This window comes from Austrofundulus limnaeus, unplaced genomic scaffold (assembly GCF_001266775.1).
Source record: "Austrofundulus limnaeus strain Quisiro unplaced genomic scaffold, Austrofundulus_limnaeus-1.0 Scaffold220, whole genome shotgun sequence".
Taxonomy (NCBI): Eukaryota; Metazoa; Chordata; class Actinopteri; order Cyprinodontiformes; family Rivulidae; genus Austrofundulus; species Austrofundulus limnaeus.
The window spans coordinates 481,904-494,641 of record NW_013952622.1 but is presented as its reverse complement, the minus strand read 5'-3'; the positions used below and the strand labels follow the sequence as shown (position 1 = coordinate 494,641).

At 40.7% G+C, this 12,738-nt stretch overlaps 1 protein-coding gene across 1 annotated transcript in view; it reads right to left on the bottom strand.

Moving 5' to 3' along the window:
* Positions 1–12,627, bottom strand: part of hdac5 (histone deacetylase 5) — a 56,101-nt gene extending 43,474 nt beyond the window's left edge. Inside the window, exons 1-2 of the mRNA XM_014019412.1 lie at positions 11,535–12,627; positions 727–813 (exon numbers count right to left, since the gene is read on the bottom strand). Coding sequence (XP_013874866.1) covers positions 727–813; positions 11,535–11,649 — 202 coding nt within the window. The 5' untranslated portion in view covers positions 11,650–12,627. The remainder of the gene's footprint in view (positions 1–726; positions 814–11,534) is intronic.
* Between the last annotated feature and the right edge of the window lie 111 nt (positions 12,628–12,738).

The following is a 12,738-nucleotide window of genomic DNA, read 5'->3' as shown; positions in this document are numbered from 1 at the left end:
AATAATAATAATAATAATAATAATAATAATAATAAGCTGAAAAAATACTTGAATGTTTTGATTTTGTATTTATTGGAGTTCTGTATCTGATGTATTCCTGCTCAGACCCACTGCATTTTTAGCTGCTTTAAACCAACTGGAACCAAACCTGGCCCCTTTAGTTCTCTGTAAGAGTTCAGGTCCAGGACTTTCAACCTGACATAGATCATCAATCTCCATCATGTGCACCTTTTACAGAGGTGCCATCGAGAGCATCCTGGCCGGCTGCATCACGATGTGGCACGGAGAAGCCGAGAAGGTTGTCGGCAATCTGATTCAAGACGCCCAACACAACTACACGAAATTAGTCAACACATTTCTTTTTCTATTAAAAATGTACAAAATGTGCATCTATTCACACAATTTTGCGGACGCCGAGTTAAATTTTGAAGTGTTCGTTGCTGAAAGTCATCCACAGCACATCGACTGTGTGATCTCTCTCGATATGGCACGACACTGTAGAAAACATTATTTCACTGCAGGACAAAAACTGCAACAGCTTCATCATTCTTCATCATAAGATATGTTAATTTAAAACTGTGGTGTTTAATGAAGTCTAAGCTGTTGTGTCTGAGCTCCTCACAGTCCTCTGCAGTCTTAGCAGCAGCTTGTTTTACTATTGCACACAGCAGGTATCTGTTATATTTGGGTTGGAAAAACCTTGAATTTAGAAAACTCCCTACTCACTGCCGTCTCCTCCTCCTTCTCTCGGCTCGCTTGCTGTTCCTGTTGGGCTCTGCATACCTGGTGTGAGGCTGCTCTTCACCTCCACTACTGCAAGAGACCAGGAGTCATTGATTAGCTTGGAAAATGTTGTTGTTGCATCAATGTCTGGACACACACACACACACACACACACACACACACACACACACACACATACACACACACACGCAAGCTGTGTACAGTCGGTGTCCATTTCATCCAGATGAGCTGTGCTGCTGAAAGTCAGGGATGCAGCGTCCTGGCTTCTAAAAATAGCTGCTAGCCAAACATTAGCCTAGCAATGAATAGCACTGACACATTGCGTTACTTAATTTCCCTCTGGGATCAATAAAGTATTTTTGAATTGAATTGAATTGGCATTAGATCTATATTTAGAACGGCTTGGCTAAAGGACACGGGACTGGGTGCTGCATTTACAAGAGCTGCAAACAGAAACAAATCATCAGAGAGAGGGCAGCCACTCAGAGCAGCACAAACGTTAAACGTGTACCAACACAGCCTGAAACTCTGACACACTAGCAGTTTAGACCTTGCTAAGGTCTAAATGTCTGAGCTGACAAAATGTTCTTATGAAAATAATCTATGAGAAGCTCAAAGTTTGTAAAAATGTTGAAAAGAGTTCCGAGATTAGTGTGACATCATCACACTCTAAAGTTACACATTTTGTGGTAAAATCACCAACATATCCAAATTTAGGATGGTTCTGCTCTGAAGTCTGAGCTGTAGATCCCAAAAAGGTTGGATTTTACCTCCTGATCTAACAAAATCTTGTCAACGGAGACAGTTTCATAGTTTTTATTGTTTCATCTACGTCGTATGATGAATGGTACCAGAAGTGAGAGATGTTGTATTTTGATGTTTATTTGGTTTGGGTTTTTTCCAAATCACCAGTAGGAAATATGAATTATTATATACAGTGGTTTGCAAAAGTATTCATACCCCTTGAACTTTTCCATATTTTGTCACATTACAACCACAAACATAAATATATTTCACTGGAATTTAATGTGAAAGACCAACACAAAGTGRTATACAATTGTGAAGTGGAAGCAAAATTTTACATGAATCAAAACATTTTTTACAAATAAAAAACTGAAAAGTGCGACGTGCAAAAGTATTCAGCCCCCTTTTCCCTGAGTGCAACCAATTGCATTCAGAAGTTGCCTGATCACTGCTAATGACTCAAAAGGGTCCACCTGTGTGTAATCTAATCTCAGTACAAATACAGCTGCTCCGTGACGGCCTCAGATGTTGGTTAAGAGAATATTGGGGAGCAAACAGCATCATGAAGTCCAAAGAACACACCAGACAGGTTAGGAATATGGTTTTGGAGAAGCTTAAAGCAGGCTTAGGTTATAAAAAGATTTCCCAAGCTTTGAACATCTCACGGAGCACTGTTCAATCCATCATCCGGAAATGGAAAGAGTATGGCACCACAGTAAACCTGCCAAGACAAGGCCATCCACCTAAACTTACAGGCCAAATAAAGGAGATCACTGATCAGAGAGGCAGCCAAGAGGCCCATGGTGACTCTGGATGAAATGCAGAGAGCCACAGCTCAGGTGGGGGAAACTGTCCACAGGACAACAATTAGTCRTGCACTACACAAATGTGGTCTTTATGGAAGAGTGGCAAGGAGAAAGCCATTGTTAAAAGAAAACCATAAGAAGTCCCGTTTGCAGTTTGCCAGAAGCCATGTTGAGGACACAGCAAACATGTGGAAGAAGGTGCTTTGGTCAGACGAGACCAAAATTGAACTTTTTGGCCACAATGCAAAACGCTATGTGTGGCGGAGAAAGAACACTGCACATCACTCTGAAAACACCATCCCCACTGTCAAATATGGTGGTGGCAGCATCATGCTCTGGGGGTGCTTCTCTTCAGCAGGGACCGGGAAGTTGGTCAAAGTTGATGGGAAGATGGATGGAGCCAAATACAGGGCAATCTTGGAAGAAAACCTGTTGGAGTCAGCAAAAGATTTGAGACTGGGGCGGAGGTTCACCTTCCAGCAGGACAACGACCCTAAACATAAAGCCAAAGCTACAATGGAGTGGTTTAAAAAAAAGAATATTCATGTGTTAGAATGGCCCAGTCAAAGTCCAGACCTAAACCCAATTGAGAATTTGTGGCAAGATCTCAAAACTGCTGTTCACAAATGCTCTCCATCCAATCTGACTGAGCTTGAGCTGTTTTGCAAGGAGGAATGGGCAAGAATTGCAGTCACTAGATGTGCAAAGCTGGTGGAGACATACCCTAAAAGACTTGCAGCTGTAATTGCAGCAAAAGGTGGCTCCACAAAGTATTGACTCAGGGGGGCTGAATAATTTTGCACATCGCACTTTTCAGTTTTTTATTTGTAAAAAATGTTTTGATTCATGTAAAATTTTGCTTCCACTTCACAATTGTATACCACTTTGTGTTGGTCTTTCACATTAAATTCCAGTGAAATATATTTATGTTTGTGGTTGTAATGTGACAAAATATGGAAAAGTTCAAGGGGTATGAATACTTTTGCAAACCACTGTATTGTGATGGAAACAGAAGAATGACGGGTGAAAATACAAACCAGATTCTGAAGATATTACGATCACTGGATGTGCTTATACTTTGAGCCAATCCAATTCAAAAGGGTCGCTACCATCAAGTGACCATAGAAAACACAAAATGACTGTAGCTTAGTAAAACAAATAGATATTGAGCTAAAATTTGGTGTGACAGCAGCTGAGTCCTTCACAACCTGTACTCTAAATACAGCTAATCTTTGCCTTAAACTTTGTAACTTCAGTTAAACATTTACAACAGGTTAACTTTTGGAGTCAATCCAATTCACCAATAGCTAGCTGATAATAGCCAACCCAAAAATGACTCTGACTCAATAGACTGAAGAGATATAAAGATTCAGTCTGGTGTAGTAGTTGAGAGTCATTCACAACACATTCTCAGAGTGACACTTCACATCGTTCCATGAGATTGTTGGTTAAATTTATTGTTTGACCAAAAAATGCTACAAAGCCATCATTTCTCAACATAAGACAATCTTAGTCTAAACCATTGCAAAGCCAACAAGTGATACGCATTCCTTCAATGGATGCTAAGCCTTTAAGCCTGGCACACTTGTGACGAAGACACAGCTTCCTGTTTCTAATAGCAGCTGTTAGAGTGCCCTTGACAGAGATCTACTCTCCTGGCCTCTCTTGACCTCAGGCAGGGATTAGGCTACTTCCTAGAAAACGGCGCACACGTCTACGTGCTGAGATGTCAGGTTATTTTCTACCTGCTGCCCAGGGGGTAAACTCAATTAGGGCTTCTTTCAGTGAAGGTTGACCTTTGTAAGGTGCTCTGATTGGTTACCGGCTCATCTCTCTTGGTCTGCAGCCCACATGGCTTTTAATCTAATCAAACTCTAACATCCACTGAAAGGCCAAGCTAGTTAGCTCTGTCCTGGAGGATTGGGACTAGTTTGGCAACAGACTATGACACAGATCGTATCTGCAGTCAGGGTTAAGGTTTGCCTTTTACATCTTCAGTTTTTCATTTTGGAATCCAGACATACAGAGGAGGAGTCAGGACTTCTGGGTTTTGACCGTTGGCTCAGAAGAAGTAGCTGCTCAAACAAAACGGAGAGCTGTGGATAAACAAGGCCATGTGTGTTCATATTTATGTGTGTGTGTGTGTGTATGGGTGTGCAGCCACTCACATCTGAATTACCTAAACAAATATCCTGGCAGTTCACCGTGACGCACGTGTCTCCCCTTCCACTACCACACACTGTGTGTGAGTGTGTGTGTGTGAGTGTGTACAACAGTCCATTTGGCAAGAGAGCAACATTCCACAGCAGCCAGCATCTGACGTCAAACGGAGGACATTTATAGCCTGGTAAACACACACACACACACACACACACACACACACACACACACACACACACACACTCGTATAGCCTGACAAAGAGAGAGTCAATTCTAACTGAACACTTCTTATTCCACGCATTAATACATTAAGATAGAAATAGTTGGGAGAATTAAAAAAAAAAAAAACTAGGTTTGTGCAGTTTGTGTGTCTGAATGGAAGTAAGAACTATCCTGTGAATAAATCTCAGGTTAAAAATGAGACTGATCACGCTGCAAACCCAATGCAAACAGTCAGAGTTTTTAAGTTGTTTTGGTTAAACCTCGCAAATAACTTCCTGTGCAGTCTCCAGTGTTATAATGAGATCATTTTCAGCTACTACCACTGCAGATTTTAGCTCAGTATCTTTTAAGCTTACAGCTTTAGAGCCAGTTAGATTCATGAGGCTCTTTCACGAGATGCCTCAGTCCAGAACTGAGATGTCTCCCAGTCGCTTTGGTGTGATTCAGAATAAACCAAGACAGCGAGGGGGTCGAAGTCAGCCCAACTCTGATGCTCCTCTGAGCCAGGGAGTGAGACAGTAACAGAGAAAAGATGGCCAACATGTGAAAAGACAAGTTGGTGCCGTAAATCAGTAATGTGATGAAGCGATGACATCCGTTCTGTTGGATCTGTCGGCTTGAAGGATTAAGCAACAACAAATAGATTTATTTCTGAGGAAAGATGGATGATGAGGTACAGTAACCAAAGAATGAGTTAACCACAAACTGAATCATTAAACTGAGTTAATTTATCATGTTTTGAAAACAAAACGAGGCAGAGGTCTGTCACACATTTAATGTGCTCCACGACAACTCAGCTGAGTTCTGCTCCGTGCCTCATTTGGTGATGATCGCTTCATTTCTGAAAACTCATGTCTGAGCAGGACGGGGATGGCTCTGTCTGTGGTTTATGAACGGCCGAGGCAGCAGAAATACAGACCGCTCTGTATGGAGAGTCTGCCCAACTGTTTTATCAAAAAGCATATTTTTTGTTTTGACTAATTAAATGTTGATTAGCTGTTGCAGCCATCTCGAATAAATGACTATAGTTGCTCATTCAATATTTTGCTAACAGACAAACAGGGCTGACTTTTACAATTGTTTCCAACATTTTAAACCAAGTTGCAGCAGTTTTTTGTGCTTTCTAAGGCCAGTTGTTAGTGGTAMGACTCTTGACTTGAGTTGTCTCCAAAAGGAGATGGATTATAAGTGTAGCCAAAGATTGCGTGATGAGAGTTTCTTTAAAGGGGCAATATCATGTAAAATCAACTTTTTTGAGTTTCATATCATGTTATAATGTTATACTCTCGTAAAAAACATGCCCAAAGCCTTGCTCTGACTCATTCATGCATGTTTGAGAAATCCAGCAGCGTCTTTTGGCAGCCATGCTGAGGAGCAAAACGACAGGTGGGGACCAGAAACGCCTTTGGGGACCAGCTACTCCTCTGGGACGTGTCTTTAAGCCGAGCTTCCTCATCACGAAGCCACACCTCCCCACCCACCGCCCATGCTCCTGCAGGCTCTCGGCAGTAACAATGGGTGAAACTGAAAGTGAAACTTAAACTATCTGCTGAGCTCTTAAAGAGACAGAGGCCAATTTCAAGGCGTTTAGAAGAGGAGGTGATGAGAAGATGCATTTATTTTCTATTTAAACATAAAAACAGCATTTTAATAACAACTAAAGGTGACATTGATACTTTATTATGGTATAGTATTTAAATATATGCCTGAGAAACACATAATATTGCCCCTTTAAACCAYGGGCAAAAACCTTATCACAAGCCTTTGTCTGTCAGTAGCAGGAGATAAATACCCCTCCTGCCTGTCTACGTCAGGTCAACCTGTTGTTAAGAGGTGGCTCCAGCATCACTGATTTGACTGAAGGGTTTCTGAAAGCTCATTCAGACATGAAGATGACACGGCAGCAGGTTCACGGAAAGGACCGTGTGTCTAAGATGAAGTCTTTCTGCAGATTCACAGCTGCTGGGGGAGCGACTTCCTCTTTTCATTTTCACTCCTTTCCTGTCTCATTCTGCATTGCTAACAGAAAATTGGCACTATGACGTCAGCCCTGCTAAACACGTAAATGAAAAAAAAAAGCTACAGCAAGAGTCAGAGTAAAAATAGTACAATGGCTGTATGTACTTTAGACAAATTAGAAGCTAGGAGAGAGTCAGGCAGAGTCACATGTGGTGTTTCTATAGAAACTCAAGGGTGGGCTAAGTATTATGGGATGGTCATCCGCTGTGAATGGGATCTATTAGGTTACAGCTGAAGTAAAGTCTTTAAATAAAACAATGATCATTATTTAATCAAAGCTGTTCTGATCTGTTGAAACACATTACCTGCAACCTTTAATGCTAGTTTTAAACTAAAACAATCTTTTGATAACAAGTAACTAAGTTGTAGCCGATTTATGTAGTTAAATTTTACTGTAAATAATATTCACACTCTCACTTAACAAGATCTTACAAGACATGACAGTAACTGGAGTATGTGTTGTGAATCACTTATCTACAATCACACTTAGATTATAGCTGTAAAAACTGATTAAAATGTGGTCCCTTTCGTGTTTCCTAAGTTTAGTTGGCTCATCAGAATCGCAATTCTCATTTACAAAGATTCAGAATTGGTTTAACATGTCCCAAAATCAAATTTTAAAAGTTAAAAACATTGAGCAAATCCAATGGCTGTCAGCCTCCATTTTGTAACTACATGGGACATCCTGATGGGAACGTATGCATGCAGAGAAAGCACCAAAATAAAGAGGAAACTACAAAACTGGAGGAAAGACAGATTTAGCTGGCTTCATCGAATGCAAAGTTTTGGGCTCATTTTGGTTTTTACCGAATGAGTCTGAGTTTGACTTGAGCTTCAGAGTGTGCAAAATTTGCAAAATGAAACACTTTGGGAACATGAAAAATGGGCTCATATTACCAGTTTTGAATGAAAAATCGATTTTGAATCAAATCGTGGCCCCAAAAATCAGAATCAAATTGTGAGAGTAAAAGAYTCCCACCCCTAGTACCAACACATATTCAGTTGTCAGTTCATTTTGTGAGTTTTGTTAAAATTTGTCAAGTGGTTCAGATAAAGTCAACTCAAAATCATTAATGGTAAAACTTTAAATATAAACCTTGAGCAATCTGTTGCTCAAAAATATGTGTTGGAGATTAARTCTCAGTAACTACCACACCAAATTTGAGCTGTATTTCTATACAAACTGACTGAGTTATAGATGTATTTTGTGTTTTAATGTCCTTTGGATGAACAAACACCTTAAAAAATTGATTGTAAAAGTCAATTAGTTCTTTAGTTCTTTATCCAGTGATTACTTCCTAAAAGTTGTATTAAAATCCATTCAAATGTTCATACAATATTTTTCTAACAGACACACAAAGACATATGGAAAACCATTAACATCTGCCTTCATCTTCCTGTAGCAGATGGTAATGAAGTCCATTTTTATCCTYGTTTCCATTTGTTTAACAAACAGAATATACTGTATGGTAAACTCAGTTGATCACATGTGGCTCATTATCTGTGGGCACTACTGATGACCTAAAACAAAAGCAATAACACTGCCAATRGAAAATGTGCTCTTTCTGAAATAAGATAAATAAAAGTGATGGAGAGGGTCAAATAACTGTAATTACTTTGTGATGGGAGATGAATGGCAATGCTGCCAAGAAATGTTCCGGTTCTTGGAAACCATWATTTTCAGCAGCAGTACAGGATGCAGTGACATTATGACTCACAGTTTTTATTTGTCATTAACATTAACAGATGTGTCAGAAKAAAAGAACCCAGAACTGGAAATTAAAGGTGGAAATATCTATTAAAAATAAGGGAACGTTATAGAATATGTTGCGTGGACATGACCAAATGATTCTGGGATTTTGAGGTGTTATTTTTACATTTTGCCATCTACAGAAAATGAGACTATTTTGGCCACTGCTGCCACCTGTAGTGTTGTGATGTGACATGATGAGGAAGAACATTACAGTCAAGTCTGCAGGTATCCAGAAATAAAAATGCTTATTACTAAAYGGGAAACTTTCAGCAGAACATAATTCAAACTGTATCCACAGACATAAATCAACTTGATACAGCTCAATGAAATAAACCTTCAGCTCTTGTGAAGTGTCTAAAGTACATCTGCATGTCTTACTATGGGATAGGATAAGCAAAGAAAATCTGCAAAATATGATTTTAGGTGTATTTTACAAAAATATGCCAATACAGACARATTAGTTGCTACCCTTAAAGAAAATATGCTTTGCAACATAGTGCCATTTCAAACTAATTGTTTGAGTTTAATTAGTATCACAGCCTTTAAGTTTTTCCATCAGACATTAAAGGAAGCTGGGTCTGGTCGAGTTCAGCACACTGAACATGGAGCAGGAAAACCAAAGATCTGTCAGAGGAGCTCAGGAAGAAGATTATAGACGTTAAAGGAAATGACTACATCTCTAAGCAGCTTCATGTTCCTCTAAAAGCAGCTGACAAGATTATTAAAAAGTAGAAGGTTCACAGGACTGTGGSCAACCTCCCAGGATATAGACGCAAGTGCCACTGCAACCCTAAGTTAATCAGACAAAAAGTGTGGATGGTAGAAAAAGTGGGCTCCATGGAAAAAGATCCAAGTAGCATGGAACCAGATTCTTACAGGCATCATAAAAAGACATAGAACCATGTTTTTCCTCACTGTCTGACATCAAATCAGATTAAATCCTGCCTGTTTTAGGTCAGCAAGMTTTCCCAAAATCATTTTTATTTTTTACATGACCAAATATATTTTAAATAATGTTTTAATTCCTTTCTTCAAATGCACAAGTTTCCATAGCCTAAAATAACCACGTCTTAAAATAATATGTAAAGCCCAGATGATGTCATGGCTTTGAAGGCTTTTGGTTGGTTAGTTGACAACATTTAAGTCAATTGGAGGTACCTGCACACCTCAAACATAAAAAACACATGTAAAGCAGCAGCCAAGACATCAGGAATGGAAATGTTGACTTCCACAACTCTGGTTCATCATTATGTACAATTTTCAGATACCTGAGGGTGCCACATTCATCTGTTTTAAAGAATTATACAGCTCCATGGAAACGTCCTGCCATCATACTGTACTGCTCAGGAAGGAGACAGCTTGAAATGTTGCATCAACCCCAAAACAAAAGCAAAAAAGGTTGTGAAGATGCTGCTGAAGCTGCTCTGTCATTTTTCACAGRGAAACAAGTCCTGGACCAACATGGACTGAAATAACACTCTGTGAGTAAGAAGACATTACTCCCAAAGCAACATACAAAAAACAGATAACAGATTATGAATATACTAAACAGAGGCAAAGGCACCAATTCGTGAACACGTCCTGTAGTCTGAGCCTCCAGATCTAAGAACATCATCCTAACTGTGAARTACAGGGGTGGCAGCATCATGATGTGGGGTGACTTACTGCARGAGGGACTGACACAAAATATATGTCATTATGAGGACAGACCATTGTGTGGACTGACTAAATCAACACTTCAAGACACCAGTCAGGAARTTAAAGCTTGGACTCAAATGAGTCTTCAGATGTACAACAACCCTCAGCAGACTGACATTGGTTACAGAAGGACAACAAAATCAATGTTTGGAGTGGACATGGGACGGCTGTGGCAGGGTGGTCAGGGCAGTCGTCCTGGAACCGGAAGGTTGGCGGTTCTATCCCYCRTCCAGCTGTCTCAGTTGTTGTGTCCTTGGGCAAGACACTTCACCCCTAATGCCTCTGATGTGTGTCCCATCAGTGTATGAATGTGATTGGTACTGATTAGTCTCCATAGATGATTGTGCTTTGTGGGAGATCTGATAGAGTGCTGTGTGAATGGGTAAATGAGGACACAGATTGTAGTGTAAAGAAAAGCGCTATACAAGTACASTCCATTTACYATTTACATCTCAAAGTCTGGATCTATAGATCCAACAGAAAATTGTTGAGTGAGCAAGGTGGTCTACGGTCCTGACGCAGTTCTGTCAGGAGCAAACTTAAGTAAAAAGCTGTGGAACGAAAGCCAAAMAAACATTTTAAAGGCAACAAAACCAAATACTATGAAAATGAAAGTAAACTTGGGACTTTAAATAAGTGTATTAAAACTCAAAACAACTCTCTTAGTTTCTGGGTGTTTAATAAATAGAARTACTTTTGGGAATCCAAACTGACCTAAAACAAAGTATTTAGTCTGGTTTAACGTCAGACTATGTAAACATCTGGGAAAGCAAAATACATGTATACGCAGATGTATTTCACTTACATACAGCTAAACTCAGATATTTTGCTAACAGAGGAACATTACTGAATCAACATTTAATGCTCAAGCTAAGCAAAGATCTTGTGTTATGAGTAGCCAAGGTAATGTTACTTACAATTTTAGSTCAATATTTGTGAATTTGACTGAATTGTAGCAATTTTTACGTTTTCTAAGGTTATTTGGTTTTGGTAGCCATCTTGAACCAAGCTGACTCCAAAGTTGTAGATGTACATCTAATGATTAAACTATGAGAGCTTCATTAAAATGTATTCAGTGATTCACAGGATATTTTGCTAACAGACRCACAAAGACACAAGCAAAAACTTTATCGCTCTGCCTTAAGCTTTGAGTGGAGGRTGATAATCATGTGTAAACTACATCTCCAAGACACTGTAGCAGCTCTTCATGCTGATAATTCAAACTCTCCTAATGAAACTGACTGCTTCACCTCCACATATACTTTTACCCTGCAGGTAAAGCATCTGCATGCTCTCCAAACACATCCACAGCAAAAACAGATGAATGCATCTCATCTCATCGCAGCCTCCYACTTAACCCCACCTCTACCTTCTCTGAGATGACTCACCAGCGGTGGGCATGGCAGCACCAGAGCCCCTGCTCAGGAGCTCCAGTGGCTGGTGACGGCCGTCTGTGCTGGCAGAGGAGAAACACGACTCGGTCTCATAGATGGTCTGCAACATGGCGCACAATCCTGACACTGTGGGATGTAACAGCATGCCAAGACAAAAGCTGCTGCTTAAAGTTTGTCAAGAAAAAAAAGGAAAATAATAACTGACTCGGCTCCTCTTSACAGATGTCAGATGTCTCAGGAAGGACTGAAAACACGGAGCTGACTAAAGTGTCTGTGCTTCAAACAGAAACTAAAACGGTAAAACCTACAAAAAAAGCCCCAAACAAACTCCACGAGTGTGCTTTTATTGTCCGTTCAGTCTGAGGTGTGTTGACCAGCCACCATCACCTCTTCGTCATTGTAGCTGCCAGTTCCAGGAAGTCCTCTCTGTGATGAGATTGAGGGATTGAGTCAAAGTAAATGAGGAAATACAGGCTTGTGTGGCTCACCCTGAGTCCTGGAGCATGAACTCTACTGGCTCCTGAAATAGTAACAGAGGCTGTGACTCGCCGTTCCAGACGAGAAAGTTTCTTTTGGTGCAGTGAGGATGATGCAGGGTCGTTCCCAAGCAGACGCAAAAAGCAAAATCACAACTGTGAGGGAGTTAGTCGGTGAGCCGCTGCTGAAAAGCTGCAGCACCCAAAAACAAAAACACCCCCCACCCCCCCTTGCCTTTGGGACATCAAAAGATCCTCTTGCTGTTCTCCTCCTGGTCAACAAGAGGGAGCGACGGAGAAGGAGTAGGAAGAGAAGCAAGGACGTAAATAGCTTGGGGAGAGAGCTCCCCGAGGTTCCATGTTTCTAAAATTAGAACGAAGCGCTGAGAGAATGTCAGCGAGACGCAGAAGAAGAGGAAGGCTGGAGAGGACGAGCGCTGACTGTCGAATCCTGCTGGAAAAAGAAACAGCAGCTCTATCGCCCAGTCCGTCCTCAAAACGCAACTCCTGGAAACCCAAACAGAGGGGCTCTGTGCGGCAGACTGAACCAGCTGCCGGTCAGATGGCTGACATTAATCGTTTCAGAGCTGCTGACATGTCCACGGCTCTGTTTCTGTGACGCTCTGAGCTGCTGAATGAATGGTGAGAGAGAGAGAGAGAGAGAGAGAGAGAGAGAGAGAGAGAGAGAGAGAGAGAGAGGGAGAGAGAGAGTGTGACTGTGG